The 16804-nt window shown below is 43.2% G+C and overlaps 1 protein-coding gene across 1 annotated transcript in view; it reads left to right on the top strand.

Moving 5' to 3' along the window:
* CACNA1C (calcium channel, voltage-dependent, L type, alpha 1C subunit) overlaps positions 1–16804 on the top strand; it is a 779292-nt gene that overhangs the window by 622457 nt on the left and 140031 nt on the right. The window contains exons 20-25 of the mRNA XM_006862777.1: positions 176–383; positions 1301–1421; positions 3035–3149; positions 3903–4023; positions 4330–4399; positions 14025–14157. Of these exons, the coding sequence (XP_006862839.1) occupies positions 176–383; positions 1301–1421; positions 3035–3149; positions 3903–4023; positions 4330–4399; positions 14025–14157 (768 nt within the window). The remainder of the gene's footprint in view (positions 1–175; positions 384–1300; positions 1422–3034; positions 3150–3902; positions 4024–4329; positions 4400–14024; positions 14158–16804) is intronic.

Below are 16804 nucleotides of genomic sequence, written 5' to 3' on the forward strand. Positions count from 1 at the left end.
GGGCCCTTAGATTCACTAGCTCCATGCTCATGTTGGGATCCTACCACCCACTACCCCCAAGGAAAGGGAGAAGGACAAGCATGTTGCTATCTGTTCTATAATCTCTAGTGAATGAGGAATGATGGTAAGGAAAGCAGTGGAAAAGAAGGCTAATCTTCATTATATTGGCCCTCAGGTACTGGAACTCCTTAAGCAACCTGGTGGCATCCCTACTCAACTCTGTGCGCTCCATTGCCTCCCTGCTGCTTCTCCTCTTCCTCTTCATCATCATCTTCTCCCTCCTGGGAATGCAGCTCTTTGGAGGAAAGTTCAACTTTGATGAGATGCAAACCAGGAGGAGCACATTCGATAACTTTCCCCAGTCTCTCCTCACCGTGTTTCAGGTATGGCCTCTTTTCCGCTGTGATGATGACCAAGAGTCAGGGTAAGGGGTGGGAAGAAAGAGCATTGAAAGATGGGTGGAAAGCATCATCCTTTCACTGGGCCAGAGAGGGTCCATGCCCAGGAGAGTCTTGAGTTCTTTCTACAGTTCCTTCTACCACAGACCCCCATGGAATCACACTGTTGGATGGACCATTGGAAAAAAATCTAATGGAGTGGTTTAAAAACTCTTAACCTTGGGACTCTTCATTCAAATAAATTAATACAGGAAAGAGTAAAAATTAAACAAAGGAAAACAAAACAGCTCTTGCTGGGAGAGGAGAGAGTTTTGGAGCTCCTGTTTCTTACTTACCATATTTGGCTCTTGAAAAAAACTTGTAACTAGCCCATCAAATTTGTGATTTCAAAGGCGTTTTTGCTTAGGACAAGGCTAAAGTAAGCAATGCCTATTTAAATTTTAAAATAGATTAATTTATAGATAAAAATGAATGCTGTGGATGTTACAGACGTCTTAAAGATGGTACCCAAATGACTCATGTTTGGAGGAAACTGGTGTAGCATATTACTCTCTTGATGAACATATTCATGTTGTCTGGGGGCCCTTGATGCCTCGATCCATGGGATGGCTAATGGTGGCCATATCCTGTATCATACGTGTGTTTTTAACATAAAGCCGTTTTAGTCACTTCTCAGATGATACTACGCAAATGTCATGCACTTTGTCTAAGAATAGAGTTCAACTTGCCCAGGTCAATAGCTCAGAATCCCAGGGGAGGAGACTTGGGGCCAAAAGGAGGGAAAGAAGAAGAAAAGAGATTTTGAACATTTTTGTTAACATAGTGGGGCAGGGCAGGGGAGTTTTGGGGGTTTGCTGTTGGTCTAACGCTGTGTCCCTTATTGGTGGGAATGTGTCATTCAGATCCTGACCGGGGAGGACTGGAATTCGGTGATGTATGATGGGATCATGGCTTATGGCGGCCCCTCTTTTCCAGGGATGTTAGTCTGTATTTACTTCATCATCCTCTTCATCTGTGGAAATTGTATCCTTTGCTTCTGCCTCCCCACCCTTACCTCCCTACCCTCCCTTGAACTGCAGCATTCACTGTAGATACTGATTCACTGTGGCTGCCCATTCTTAGACCCTCAGGCAAGCACAGGGAAGACCGGCTTTGGGGGCAAGAACGGTTCCCTGCCAAGGGCCACTGTAGCAGTGGAGGTGGGTTTTGTAAGCCTGGAGCTTTGGCATAGGTGGAGATGTAAGTTCGTTTTATTGAACTCTCTCAGACTGCAGCATTGCTTGACTCCGGGTGACACTTTCATATCCTAATCCTGGCTAACGGTACCCCCTGGCATTGTGCTGGGGTAGCCATTCACACAGACCACAGTGGAACCATGGAGTCCTGGTGTGGCGCTGTAGGATAAGCACTAGACATAAGGTCGGTGTGAACCGCAAGGTTGTCGGTTCAAACTTGCCAGCCCCTTCTCAGAAGGGGTCCCTATGAGTCAGAACTGACCTTTAACAACAACAATAACACTATGACTACTACCCTAGAGTTGGCAACTTGCTGCCGTAGGGCTGTTTCATCTGCTCTGAGGTGGGGTGCTCAATTAAGAATGTTTCTTCTCTTCCCCTTCTCAGTTTTAGAGTAGAAGGAACTCTGACCCAAGATTCAGGGGTCCCAGGTTGGAATTCCAGATAAAGCACATTGAAAAATAGGCATGTTAAACACCATTTCACAACTTACCATCTGGGTTATCTGAGGCAAAGTAAAACTTCTCTACCTCAGCATCTGTAAAATGGGATAATTTCAAAGAGGCTTCAAAAAGTTCACAGAAAATTCTATTATCTTTCAATTCCATTTTTCCATGAACTTTCTTAAGCCTTCTTATAGAGGAGTAGTGTCTGCTACTGAATGTGTCATTGTGAGCTTTAATGTGGTTATGTATGCAAAGCCCTTACCCCACTGCCCAGCACTGGTGAGGTATTCAGTAGCATCCTTGGAGTCCTCACCCTCCCTGGGTTTCACTTTCTCTGCATGTGAACTGGTGTGAATGTTTGGGGTCTGGGAGAATGGGAAGGGGGAAGGTTGGATTTAACAAACTTTATGACCCCCTTCTAGCTATGTGTTCTTTGATTCTACAGTTCTCTGGCCCATAGTATTTCCCTTCGAGGTGGTTAGGGAGCAGAAAAGAGCAAAGAATGGCTTCCAGTAGGAATTTCCAAGTTGGCACCAGTTCCAGCCGGCCCTCCCTGGGTCTTTGTATGCATGACTCATATTAAGAGTTGACTGAGGTACCAGGCTGCCTCCTCAGCACCCAGTTATAATGAACTGCTCCTAAGAGAAACCATTCTACTAGAGACAATGCCATTTATAACGTCAATTATATCCAGCCTTCTCATTGGGGAAACTAGTAACGAAACCGAGCAATTCAAGAGCAAGGCAGGGTTCATTGTTTTAGCCTGCAAACCCCTTAGAAACTCCCAGAGGAGGGGAGTGGAAAGGGGCCCTGTTGGGCACTGAACCCCTCAGAGTGAATTCCTGTCACACTTTCTTTGCTGAAAACTCTACTCCTGCATGTCCTGTGTCCTCCCTGTCCCCTGGAGCCACCAGAATCCCCAAGGGTTATTTCCTTTAAGAATGGACACAAACAGATATCCTACTGAATGTGTTCTTGGCCATTGCTGTGGACAACCTGGCTGATGCGGAGAGCTTAACATCTGCTCAAAAAGAGGAGGAAGAAGAGAAGGAGAGAAAGAAGCTGGCCAGGTAACCCTCTAAGCCAACCCATACCCAGGGTCCCACGGTCTCATCTTTGAAATGCCATTTCCATTGATGATAAAGAGAGGTTTGGGCATTGTGGTCTCTTATCTATCCTCCCTAGAAGGGTACTTCCTTCACATCCCAGTAAGTTGAGTTTCTCTCCTAATTCCTAGGCATTGCTCCAAAGCAGAGGCCATCATACATTTCAGTCTCTACAAAGCTATTATAGTTCCCATCTGTCTGGGAAGTTGGTGGGAGAAGGGTTCTCTTTTTTGAGAGGCGAGGCCATGCTAGTAAAGGGTGGGGAGAAGAAACAGGCAACCACTAAGAGGAGAAATAGAGTGCCACCTTAAAGAGTGACCAGTCGTCACTGTTTTGTAACTCATCTACAGTGATAAGAAGGCATGGCAGGGCTCTGTATTGCATCTCACCAATATCTACATGGGACAAGGTAGAGTCCCTCCAGGAACCAATTCTAAAGGGTATTAAGAGTCTTTCTCTGATATAGACTGGAGCAGCTGAGATGCTGGAAAAGGCCAACTGACTGCCATACAGAGTCAGGTATAACCAGGTGCCTAGGGTCCTGGGACTAGCCCATTTGCATTTGTGACTGGGCTGCACACAGTATGTGTCCTGAGGAAAGGAAGATGGACATAAACCCAGGGAATCTTCTCTCACTGGCTCCCAACAGACCACAGGGCTATTCCCTTCTTCATACCGGTTAACATCCATTTGTTCTTTTTCCTGCTGACCGGCCAGGACTGCGAGCCCAGAGAAGAAACAAGAGGTGGTGGAAAAGCCGGCAGTAGAGGAGACCAAGGAGGAGAAAATTGAGCTGAAATCCATTACGGCTGATGGAGAGTCCCCACCCACCACCAAGGTGAGTCATTATCTCCTACCAGGAATTATGAGGGCCGCAATATTCCCAGAACAAGACCACCATGGAAAGGAGGAAGGGAGGAAAGAGATTTAATGGAACTATGACCAGTGGTGTGGAAGAGGGAGCAAAAGAACTGAGAACATGAAAAGAAGGCAGACTGATTAAATCCTAGCCTTCTGTTGATGTCTTGAAGGATTTGTCCAAAGTTACAAAGTCATATTTTTGAGTCAGCAGCTCAGCCAAGTCTCTAAAACTATAGAATTTATCTAATTGGATTCTTTCTTCTTCTTCCCTTTGGCTAACTAGATCAACATGGATGACCTCCAACCCAATGAAAACGAAGACAAGAGTCCTTACCCCAACCCAGAAAATACAGGTACCAATCCCATCGTCTAACCCAGAGATTGGAACACTGGGGTTAAGAATTCTAAATTCTAAAACTACATGGGAATACCAGTGTGTTAGGGAGTTCTGATAGTGTAGTGGTTATGAGTCATACTGCTAATCTCAAGGTCTACAGTTTGAAACTACCAGTTGTTCCATGGGAGAAAGATGAGGCTTTCTTATCCCATAAAGATTTACAGCCTTGGAAACACTATACAGGGTGGCTATGAGTTAAAATTGACTCCATGGCACGTAACCATCACTACCAGGAACCAATGGTTCTAGCTTACATCAACATTGCTAAACATCTCCTGGCTCTGTTTCAAACACGACCAATTTCATCTGGAAGGAGCTCTGGTAACATAGTGGATTACAAGCTGGGCTGCTAACTGCGAGGTCAGCAGTTTGCAAGTTCCCTGGTAGACAAATTCAGCAGAGAATGGATGGAGAAAGAAAATCTAGTTTTGTGCATAAATGTAGAAGGCTTTCAGCTATCTAACATGGCTACCAGTGCAAATACAGCCTAACCTACACAGAGAGGGCATGTTAGTAAATCAGCAGTCCATTTCCCCAACAAATCCTACGTCTATGACTAATTGCAAGCTTGAAGCTGGTGATACTGTCTGCAATTCTATGTAAAAGGAAGGCAAGCTCGGGGATTTAAATGAGCCAGAAAGGGCATCTTTGAGGGACATCTAAGGACCTTTGACATAAAAGTCATCTAAAAGGAAGTGGAGTTTACAAATTAGATAGAAATACTAGAGCCCCAGCTGGACCTGACAGCATTTTATAAAACGACAGGTGATATGTCTGTGGTGGTAACTGTCCTTGTGCTCGGCACTGCCTTCTGAGTACGGCCAAGGCAGATTTGGGATTTACTATTATGATTAAATGAGCATAATGCTGTAACATATGTCATAGTAATAAATCATATAACTTACTGATTTCACAACATATGATATAATAAAATGTCAAATGTATGTAGAATCCTGCCCCCAAAGGACACAAAAGCACTACTTTAACATGATCTTATTTAACCTATGAGGAAGCCAGAAATCATCTGTCCCCAGTTGATAATGGTGGTGGTGCTGCTGGGCGCCACTGAGTCGATTCCAACTCCTAACAACCCTATAGGACAGAGTAGAATTGTTCCATAGGGTTTCTGAGACTTTAAATCTTTGTGGAAACAAGCTACCTCATCTTTTTCCCATAGAACAGATGGTGGGTTTGAACCACTGACCTTTCAGTTAGCAGCCCAATGGTTAACTCAATGTACCATCAGGACTCCAAGTTCTGTAACTCAAAGCAAACCTACTGCCATCAAATACATTCCATCTCATAGCTACCCTGTATAGGGTTTTCGAGACTGTAAATCTTTACAGGAGCACAATCTTGTCTTTCTCCTGAGAAGCAACTGGTTGGTGGATTTGAACAATTTATCTTGTGGGTGTCATTCCAGTGCTTATCCTGCAGAGCCACCAGGTCTCCTTCCATGTTCTGTTGAGACCCTTTTATTAAGCCTTCAACAGAACAGAGACAATTATCTCAGATAAGGGAAACCATCAGTACAGAGGCCAGTGGAATTCACCAACTCACATTCATAGTTTTCATGTAAAGAACAGAGAATAAAGGAAATCATCACAAGCTGATGATTGGTGACAGGTCGATCCATCACTGTCACAAGTGGGACTATAGAAGTGGGAACGAACCATGATTGGAATATTAAACCAATTGCAAGTTTTGGAAGGTTGAAGGATTGGTCCTGGGGTTTTTATTACCTGGCTACATGTGACCTTGAGTCATAGCCACAAGATGGTTACAAAACAATACCAGAACAAGTATCAATCAAACTGGAGTTCTGGTGTAGTGCTGTGGGTTAATGCGCCAGACTGCAAAGCCATTTGAACTGCAAGGTTGAACTGCAAGGTCGGTGGTTCAAGTTTACCAGCTGCTCCTCGGAAACCCTATACAGGGTCGCTATGGGTCGGAACCAACTCAACAGCACTTAATATCAACATCAACATCTATCAAATTAGATGCCATGTTTCTGATTGATTGCTTTCCATAAATGCCCAGGCAAGTTCCCTAGTGTGAGCATCTTTGCAAAATTAGAGCTAATCTACTTTCAACCACATTTCCTGAGTTGTAAAATAAACACTGAACTGCTAACCACAAGGTTGGCAGTTCAAACCCAGCAGCCGCTCCTCAGAAACCCTATACAGGTTCTCTATGAGTTGGAACCAATTCGATGTCACTTAACAACAGGTTTGCCCCAGGAGTCTTGGTGTGGTGCTGTAGATTAAGCATTAGACTATGAACTGCAAGGTTGGTGGTTCAAACCCACCAGCCACTTCTTAGAAATCCTATACAGGGTCACTATGAGTTGGAACCGACTTGATGGTACTTAACAACAGGCTTTCCCCAGACATGTCTAAACATAGTCACATTACTGGCTTAATGGCTAGCAAGCATTGCGGAAATCACATAAAGAACTCAAATGGTGTATGAGTTAATGTCAAGACTCAAACTGTAGTTAAGTCTCCTGATGTGGACCACAGCCTTCCACAAACCAAGAGCTTTAGCATTTAAGCTCTAATACAGACAGTAATCTCATTTTCATTATTCTGAATCTACTTGTGGCTTTTCTCTTCTTTGTTGCACTAATGAGGCCGAAGAGAAGAGGATCAAGGACAATATAATGAGGCTAGTGTCATTATGTTAGCCATCATAGAAATGACTGTTGACCCAACATGTAACTTTTGATGACTTTGAGGATTCAGGGAATGGTTATGTTTTTAAATTGGAAAGCTATTCCCACACTCCCGCAGGTCCCTTAGGATTTTCTAGAATGTGCCCTTTCCCTCCTCTAAACCCATGCCTGCCTTTTTCTTGGTCCCTGTCATCTCTCCACCTTGGATTTGATCTACTGTTAACTGAGACTGTCCTGCCTTCTTCCCTGGTCCACAGATAACTGAGGCTGGCCTGCTCTTGTCCCCAACTCCACTCCACCACCATTCGGTCTTTCAGCTGTCTTCCATGATCCCCACTCTCTACTATGTCTGGTTCCATTTTCTCACAGAGGAGGCCCCAAGGACAGTGTGCTCTTAGAACCCATGGCTCCTGACTACACACATCTATCCTAACTGGAGGGCATAGACTGCTACTTGGAGGAAGCAGGATCTCCTTGCTCATTAAAAGAATGAAATATCACAAGAGAGGTTAGAAGCAGATAAAGAGCTTATACCTTGGCTTTTTTATTATGCAAGAGACATTGCCTGAGCCCTCCCCCCGGGCCTCCAATCTCAAAATTTAAATCAGCTTCTGCTTCCCAGCTCTTCCTGCCCTTCCATTTCCTGCCTTCCTGGACTCTGATGTCAACTCCTGGGTCCTTTTGTACCAGGAACAGAAAAAGGTACAAAAGGATTCCTCCACAGGTCACATAGCCTGCAGTCTTTGCTGTTTTCATCCCCTTTCTCTACTGTTTTTCTTTCTTTGGAACCTAGAGAGGCAGAGAACCCCTGCCAACTCCATCCCCAAGCACTGCTGCTCCCATTCTCACAGCCTCTGGGCATCTGGACCCTGCTGTATCCAGTCCAGGCAGGTGCCCCGGGGTGGGGGAAGCCTCAGCCTCAGAGGCTAGCTAGAGCTGCACTGAGAACATGCCTCAAGACAAGAAGGTGAATGTCAGAGAACACTCTTCCATACCATCCATGCTGTCACTCCTTCTCACTCCTGCTCTCTTTCTTACTCCTACTCTGCTCTCCAGGGCTTCTGTGTTTGGTTGTCCAGGTTGTAACCAAAGACATGTGTCAAAGTGCCCAAATGGGAGCTGAAATCCAGCCTTGCCCTCTGTTTCCCCAGGGGTTTGCCCTCATGTGGCTGTGAACAAACACCCAGAGGAGGAGCCTTTTTCTCATGGGCACCAAGGGGCCATTGAGCCAGTGCTAGCCCTCTATTTAATCCTCAATGCTACCAGTTGGCTTCAGCTTCCCAAATGACTATACACTACATTTTAAAACACCCACTCACCCAAGGAAGAAAAGTATTGGGTCAAGATTTTACTCCGTTTATAAAGAGGAGCCATGAGTTAAGCATTGGACTGCTAACTGAAAGGTCAGCGTTTCAAACCCACCCACCAGCTGCTCCACAGGAAGGAAAATGAGGCCATCTGCTTTGGTAGAAATGTAGAACCTTGGGAACCCTATGGAGCTGTTCTACCCTGTCCTCTAGGTTTTTTATGAGTCAGAGCCAACTCAAGGGCAGTGTGTTTTTGGGTCCTGGACTCCTTGCAATTGCAGATGTTCTTAAGGAGTCATTAAGTGTGCATGACAAATATACATGAAAAAATCATGACCGCCACCAGAGAATGTATAGCACAGAACCAGATATTGCCGGGAGTCCTGAATGCTGAAAGAGCTTCCAGGAGAAAAAGAACAGTGAGAGGTGGTGAAGCCTAAGGACACTTCATGGGGGAGGGTGATCTTGATGTGGTTTGAATTCAGGGAGTTGAAGGAGGAAGTTCTTTCCAGATCATACTATTGGTATAGAACCTTGGAGATATTCATTTGATAATTGATTATAAAGCCCCTACGAAAAAAAGAGGAAGAACCCTAGCAAGATGGATTGGCAAAGTAGCAGCATCAATGGGCTCAAGTGTGGCAACGCTAGTGAGGTTGGTTCAGCATCGGGCAGTGTTTTGTTCTGTTGTGCATAAGGTCGCTATAGGTCGGTACCGACATGATGGCACCTAACAACAACAACAACTGTGTGCCAGTCACTGCAGCAGGCACAGCAGATATAACTCTGGGCAAGACAGAGAAGGCCTTTGCTCACATGGAGCTAATGTTTCAGTGGGAGAGACAGACTTTAAACAAGGAAACCCCCCAAAAGAAAAGGTAACATCAGGTAGCAATTGATGACATGAAGATAATAACTGGGTAGCCCAGATTACTTTGTAGGTTCCATAATGACTTCTTTGAAGAGCAATCATTTGGATCAAAATCAGAATGATTGAAAAGAACCAACTAGACCAATTGTTGTCAATAGTGCACAGCAACCCCAGCTATATACTAGAGTAGAACCATGCTAGAGTAGAATTGTACTCCATAGGGTTTTCAATGGCTGACTTGAAATTATTCCAAGGTATCTCTGAGTGAACTCCAGTCTCCAACCTTTCAGTTAATAATCGACCATGTTAACCACTTGACCATCCAACCAGATGTGTGGAAATCAGTGGGAAGAGCTTTCCAAATGAAGGGACTAACAAGTGCAGAATCTCTTCAGTGCAGAGTTGCTTGGCAGTAGAGGAACCCAAAGACAGCCAATGTGCCTAGCAGAGAGAGAACACAGAGGAGAGCTCTAGATGAGGTAAGAGAATAGACAGGAAGAGACTGAGCAGGGCTTCCAAAGTCACACAAGAGGAGTGGGTTTCATCTAATGGGAGTGGAGATCTTAAGACAGAGGAGGACAAGAAGATCTTAGACAGAGGAGGACAAGATCAGACTCCAACTTACCTTGTAAAAGGATGGAAGATGGGCAAGAGTGGAGCTGCGGAGAGGCACTGCATGTTAACAAATGCTTCTGTTTTTATTGACCATACGCAAAACACAGAGGTGAAAATGAGTATCAGATAGGTAGGGGGCAAGTGGTACCAACAACAATGTATGGAGCATTTCACCATACAGGCATACCTCAGATATGTGGGTTCTGTTCCAGACCATCTCAATAAAGTGATTGTTGCAGTAAAGCTAGTCACATGAGTTACATTTACATATACATTATGTATATGAAAGCTATATACATATACATTATGTATATGAAAGTGCATATGAAAGTTACATTTACATATACATTATGTATATGTAAATATACAATATAAATATACAAATAAACATTACAGTTACATTTACTATACTGCATCGTCTTGTAACCTATCAAGTGTACAATAGCTTTATGAAAAAATTTGAAATCTTGTGAGAATTACCAAAATGTTTTACAGAGTCACAAAGTGAACATGTATTATTATAAAAATGGTACCAGTAACCTTGGCTCGATGCAGGGTTGCCATAACCCTTCAATCTGTGAAAAATGCAGTATCTGCTAAGCACAGTAAAGTGAAGCACAGTACAGTGAGGTATGTCTGTATTTTTCAATACTGTAACTTGTCATTCTGAACAGCAACAACTCCACTGCACAGCAGTAGCTGACTGAATATACTGTTTCCAGACCTCCAAGAATAGAGATGAGAAAATAAAGATCCCAGAGGCATTCTACTGGCATTTGAGAAGTGGGAGTCCAGGTGGCTCTGTTGCCAGCCCCCAAAATGAACTTTATCTGATTTTTTCCTAATCTGTCAGCTTTCCTCCTTAACCATAATATATGCGAAGCATCATATGCTGTCAAATTCTGGTCCCTTTAAAAATTTGTGTTTGTCCTTCAAACCTGTGTCCTCTTAAGCCTGAAGTATAGGTAATTATTCTCCGCGGAGCCCCACACTAGTGTGTATGTCTGAATAGACCAACTTTATTCTCTCTAGAAATGGAAATCAATACAGTGAAGAAAACTAATGCAGCGGAAAGAGCATGTAAAATTCTTCACTAGAAACTTGGAAGTGTATTAAGCCAGGATAATTGGTTTTCTTTAAACATGATTAAAATAAGCATAAATTGCCTGTTATGAAATTACTGTCAATACTAGTAATGAAATGTTGTGTCTTTTAGAGCAAAAGTGGAAAGAATACAAACACCTAGACAGGGATTTAAGCGCCTTTCCAATTAAATTGTAAATATCAGTATTTAGACCAACTCTGATTTTACTCTTCTCTTTTAAAGTAGAAGACTTTACCTTTCTTGTACATATAAAGGGTTCAGTATCAAAACGCTTCAACCCTTTGGCCTGCACGCTACTTTTCATCTCATGTTTCTCTTCTCTGAAAATATTAATTGCCTCGCTGGTCAATTCTAATTATCCTAGGGAAGGAATCTGATTTATGCCTATATGCTGCTGTCCGCCAGCAAAAGGTCTCTACGTGCTTCTTGCTTGATAAAGTACCACTCACTGGGCCAAGCTTTTTTTTTTTCCTCCCTCTCTCTACCACCTGGCTTCATTTTGACCAGAAGAAGAGAGAGAGCATAAAGGGATAGATGGTCCATAAAATGAACCTCCCCAAGTATCTTCTTTCAACCAATTTGTCGCCATTTGACCCTCTTCTTTTGCAAAATTCCCTTCCTTGGGAAGCAAATGTTGGTATCTAAGTTTAGTTGTCATCAAGAAATAAGTGCTACTGTATGCCAAAAATGTTTTCTCTCTCTCCAGAAGCTTTCAGCACATAGAGAGATGGGACAGAAATATTTAACATCAGTCACCCAAGGCATTGTGCTATGTGGCATATGAATGTGGGAGGCAGAAAGTGTTGCCGAATTCCACAAGAAGGTCATCCCTAGAGCCCAGGGAACTCAGGAAAACCAGGAGATTGATGCTGTATGGGGTGGAGCCCTTGTCGCCCTGCAGAAAGGGAGATGCAGGGCAGTTCAAACAGAGCACAGGAAAGAGAGAATGCATAGATAGAGTATTTGTTTCCTTGGGCTGCAGTTACAAAGTACTACAAATTGGATAACTTCAAACATAAATTTATTGTTTAAATTTGGAGGCTCAACATTCAAATCAAGGGATCAGCGGGGGTTGATACAGTGTAGCCATACTCCCTCTCAAGATTCTAGGAATGAATCCTGCATTGCGTCTTCCTAGTTTCTGTTGGTCTCTGGCCATCATTGGTATTCCGTGACTTGGAGCTGCATCTCTCCAATCTCAGCTGCTGCTCTCACAAGACCTTCCCCATGTGTCCTCTCCTTTTTTCATAAGAACACCAGTCATTGGATTTAGTGTCCACTCTAACCCAATAGAGTAGACTCCTGATGTGGCACTGTAGGAACAGCACTGAACTGCAAACCGCAAGGTCAGCAGTTCAAACTCACCAGCTGCTCCTCAGAAACCCTATACAGGGTCGCTATGATTTGAAACTGATTCAACAGCACTTAACAACTAACTCGATATAGCCTCATTTTAGATACATAACTAAATGTATCTGCAAAGACTGTATTTCCAAATAAGGTTGCAGTCTAAGGTTCCAGGGTTTGCATGACTTTGGGGGAACATTATTCATCCCACTATAGTGAGTATTTATAAAATAGTTGAATGTGAATGGAAGGTTTATTAAGGGAAAATTGCATGTAAGGATCACACTGAGAAAGATGCTAAACACTAGTTTAGTATTTAAAGTTTCTCCCATGGATAGAGATATTAGTAAAAATAGCTAACACTTCTATAGCACTTCCTTTGGCCCAGGCACCATTCTGAGGTACATACGTACTATTATTATTATACCATTTTGCAGATAAGGAAACTGAGGCTCAGAGAGTACTCAACAAAGTACCCATCACTAGAAAGAAACAAAGCCAAGACTTGGATCAAGGCATCTGGCCACAGACAACTTGCTAATAACAATGCTATTGTCTTTCACCTTAAAGTAATTAAAAAATATATACTTGAGTAGAATAGGACATGCAGCCACATAGTGGCTCCCACTGGCCCTGTGTTTGTAAGCAATAAGTAAATAAGCTGTTTGACCCTGGTCCACATTAAATATGGCCACTAACCAGGAGGGCAAGGAGCTCTGGTAGCGTCGTGGTTAGGAATCGGGCTGTGAACCGCAAGGTCTGCAGTTCAAAACTACCGGCTGCTCTGCAGGAGAAAGATAAGGTTTCCTGCTCCCGTAAAGATTTACAGCCTCAGAAACCCTGTTCAGGGTCGCTATGAGTCGGAACCGACTCGACGGCACTTAACAACAACAACAACAACAACAACAACCAGGAGGGCAAAAGGGCTTCTTTAATTTATGTCAGTGTCTTAAGACGATTCTCAGTCTTTGAATAAAAGGTCTGTGTGGTTAACATTATTGCCCTATTGTCCCTGTTGTTGTTGAGTGCCATTGAGTTGGTTCCAACCCATAGCAACTCTGTATAGAGTTTCCAAGGAATGGCTGGTGAGCTTCAACCATCGACATTGTGGTTCAAACTCCGTATTATTCCTACAGTGCATGAATTTTTTGTGTCTTCAGAAATGAAGAAAGTGTTGATTTTAAATTCCTGGAGTATTCAAGGACAAGACTGTTTTCAAGGGATCCCAGGAAGTCAACTAAGCCAGGCCTTCCTCACCTCAGCCTAGATAGATGACCAATGCCTGGGAATATTTGCCCTAAACTTACCTGGTCACCTTTCCTAGTACCTTATGCCTGGGGTGACCAACCATCCCAGTTTGCCTAGATCTAAGGGGTTTCATGGGAGATTTCAGTTTTAAAACCTGGACAGTCCTGGGTAAACCATGATGAGTTGGTCACCCTGCATATAGCCCCACTTTCTGGTGATGCCAAGAAGTCTGTACCTCACAGTACCAGCATTACCCACAGGGAGAGGCAGAGTGTGTATGTGTGTGTGTGGCGGGGGGGGGGGTTGATAGCCTACATTCCCAGAGATACAAACACTGTCTTCATTCCTGCCAATATGAAAGTATATGGAAGTAAAGGGGTAGAGTTCTTTACACTGGTGCTTTTTTTCTTACAGGAGAAGAGGAGGAAGAGGAGCCTGAGATGCCCGTGGGCCCCCGTCCCCGCCCACTGTCTGAGCTTCACCTTAAAGAAAAGGCAGTGCCCATGCCAGAAGCCAGTGCATTCTTCATCTTCAGCCCCAACAACAGGTGTGCAAGAGCAGTGGGAAGCTGGGACTCTGCTCTTTCTAGGATACAAGCTGGCAGGCACCTGTATTTTACCTGAACCTCTGGATTCAGCCTTCAATGCTCCTCAGTTTGTGTAAATAGACATTGATTTAGAGAAAAGATCCCTGAGTTTTGAATCAGAAGACCTTGTATTTATTTTTCTTTCCAGTTTTTGAAATTTGTAAACTCTTAGTTCAAGTATTTTGGTAGTTAACCTTAGTATATATTTTTTATTGCGGTAAAGTATTGCTGTTTTTAGGTACCATTGAGTTGGTGCCCCATACACATACACAACAGAATGGACTCCTGGTGTGGTGCTGTAGGATAAGCACTGAACTGCTAACTACAAGGTCGGTGGTTCAAACCCACTAGCTGTTCTTGGAAACCCAGGAAAATACAGGGTCACTATGAGTCAGAACTGACTCAGTGTCACTTAACAACAATAGAAACACAACAAAACATAACGCTACCATCCTTGCAGTTATTGCTATATTTGAGCCCATTTTTGTAGCCACTGTGTCAATCCATCTCTTTAGGGGTCTTCCTCTTATTCAGTGACCCTCTACTTTACCAAGCATGATGGCCTTTTCCAGACTGATCCCTTCTAATAACATAAACAAAGCATATGAAACAAGAGTCTCATCATCCTCATTCCTAAGAAGCATTCTGGCTGTACTTCTTCCAGGACAGATTTGGTTCTCCTTCTGGAAGTCTGTGGTACTTGCAATATTCTTCACCAACATCATAATTCAAAAGCACCTGTTCTTCTCCAGTCTTCCTTATTCATTGTCCAGCTTTTCTTTTTAACTTTTTATTTTGAATTGAGAAATGGTTTACAGGCAAGATCATCAGTTTTACATTCAACAAATCTAACATTTTGTTTCATCCCAATGATTGCAGTCCCCTCCCTACAACAACAGTTCTCCGGCTTCCTCCCTGTGGTTCCTAGTTCCCTTCCACCCTCCTTCCCATCCCTTCTCAACTTTGTCCTTAGGGAAATGTTGCCATTTAGATTTTGAATGACCATTCCATGGTGAGTCTATCTTAATAGTGTTGTTGTCTTCTCCCCACTCTCTTTCCCATAGACCTATCTGCTGCTTGGCTGAAAACTGGACCACTAGGGTAAATTCCTTTCCAGACCTTAAGGGTGGTCGAAGACCATAGTCTTGGGCCCTTCAGTCCATTTCTGACCAGTTAGCCTAGTCTTTTTTTAAATATAATTTTGAGTTTTGTTCCAAATTTTCTCCCACTCTGTCTAATGTGATCCCTTTCAGAGTAGTTGGTAGAGATAAACAGGCACCATCTAGTTCTTGTGGTCTTAGAGTCATGGAGACTGATGTTCACATGTTCCACTAATCCATTGGACTAACTGAATCCAAGCATCTTCAGTTCTCATCACTCTTCTTTCTTCTGCACATGGAGAAACCAATAGTTGCACCTTAGATGGCTGCTCATGAGCTTTCAAGTTCCCAGATGTTATTAGCCAAAGTAGGATGTAGAACATTGTCTTTGTGGACTATGTTATTCCAATTGATCACGGTGTCCCCTGAGACTATGGTCCTGAGCCCCCAGGCCCAGAAACTCATTGCCTTAAGATGTTTGATAATATCTTAGAAGTTTTCATCATTTTCCCCACTGTATGCTCCACCACATTCATAGTTGTGTTTGTAGCAAAGGTAAATATCCATATACAAATATATACTCTCACTCTTCCTCCCATACCTGTTCAGTCTGTGTCTCCGCAGAACACTGTTGCTCCTGGGTTGTGTATATAAAATACCATTTACCTATATTCCCTTTAGATCCTGCATACCTCCTCCCTATGTCTTCATCTGTCTTCATCATTCTTCTGCCAACCTCCCTCTTCTTTATTGCCCTTCCCATCACTCAAGTTAACATGTGTCTACCCTCTAGTCAGTGAATGACTAATCCTTCCCTGATAACCATCCAAAAACATTTCTTTTAATATGAAAATCGTTTCTTAAGTTTACACAATAATAGTGGTCTCATACAATGTTTGTCCTTTTGTGGTTGACTAATTTCACTCAGCATAATATCCTCCAGGTTCATCCATTTTATGAGGTGTTTTTGCAGATTCATTGTTATTCTTCAGCATTGCTGAATGTGTGTATGTACCAAAAGTTATTTTTCCATTCTTCCACTGATGGGTATTTAGGCTGTCTCCATCTTTTTGCTATTGTGAATAATGTTGTGATGAACATCTGTGTGCGTATATCTACTCGTGTCCTGGCTCTTATTTCTCATGGATCCCTGGGTCACATGGTATTTCCAACTTCCTGAGAATCACAATACCGTTTTCCACAGGTATTGAACCATTTTACAGTCCCACCAGCAGTGCAGGAGGGTCCCATTCTTTCCACACCCTCACCAACATTTGATTTTTTCTGGCTTGTTTGTTTTTTAACTTTGCTGTCAATGCTGGCATGAGATGATATTTCACTGCTATTTTTATTTACATCTCTCCGATGGCTAATGATGGAATAAAAATTGAAATCTTACAAGAAAGTGAGGCGGCACAGGAGGCGCTCACTCATTTATGCCAAGAAATTTGGAAGACAGCTATCTGGCCAAATGATTGGAAGAGATCTGTATTTGTGCCCATTCCAAA

Source organism: Chrysochloris asiatica, unplaced genomic scaffold (genome assembly GCF_000296735.1).
Source record: "Chrysochloris asiatica unplaced genomic scaffold, ChrAsi1.0 scaffold00050, whole genome shotgun sequence".
In the NCBI taxonomy this organism is placed as follows: domain Eukaryota; kingdom Metazoa; phylum Chordata; class Mammalia; order Afrosoricida; family Chrysochloridae; genus Chrysochloris; species Chrysochloris asiatica.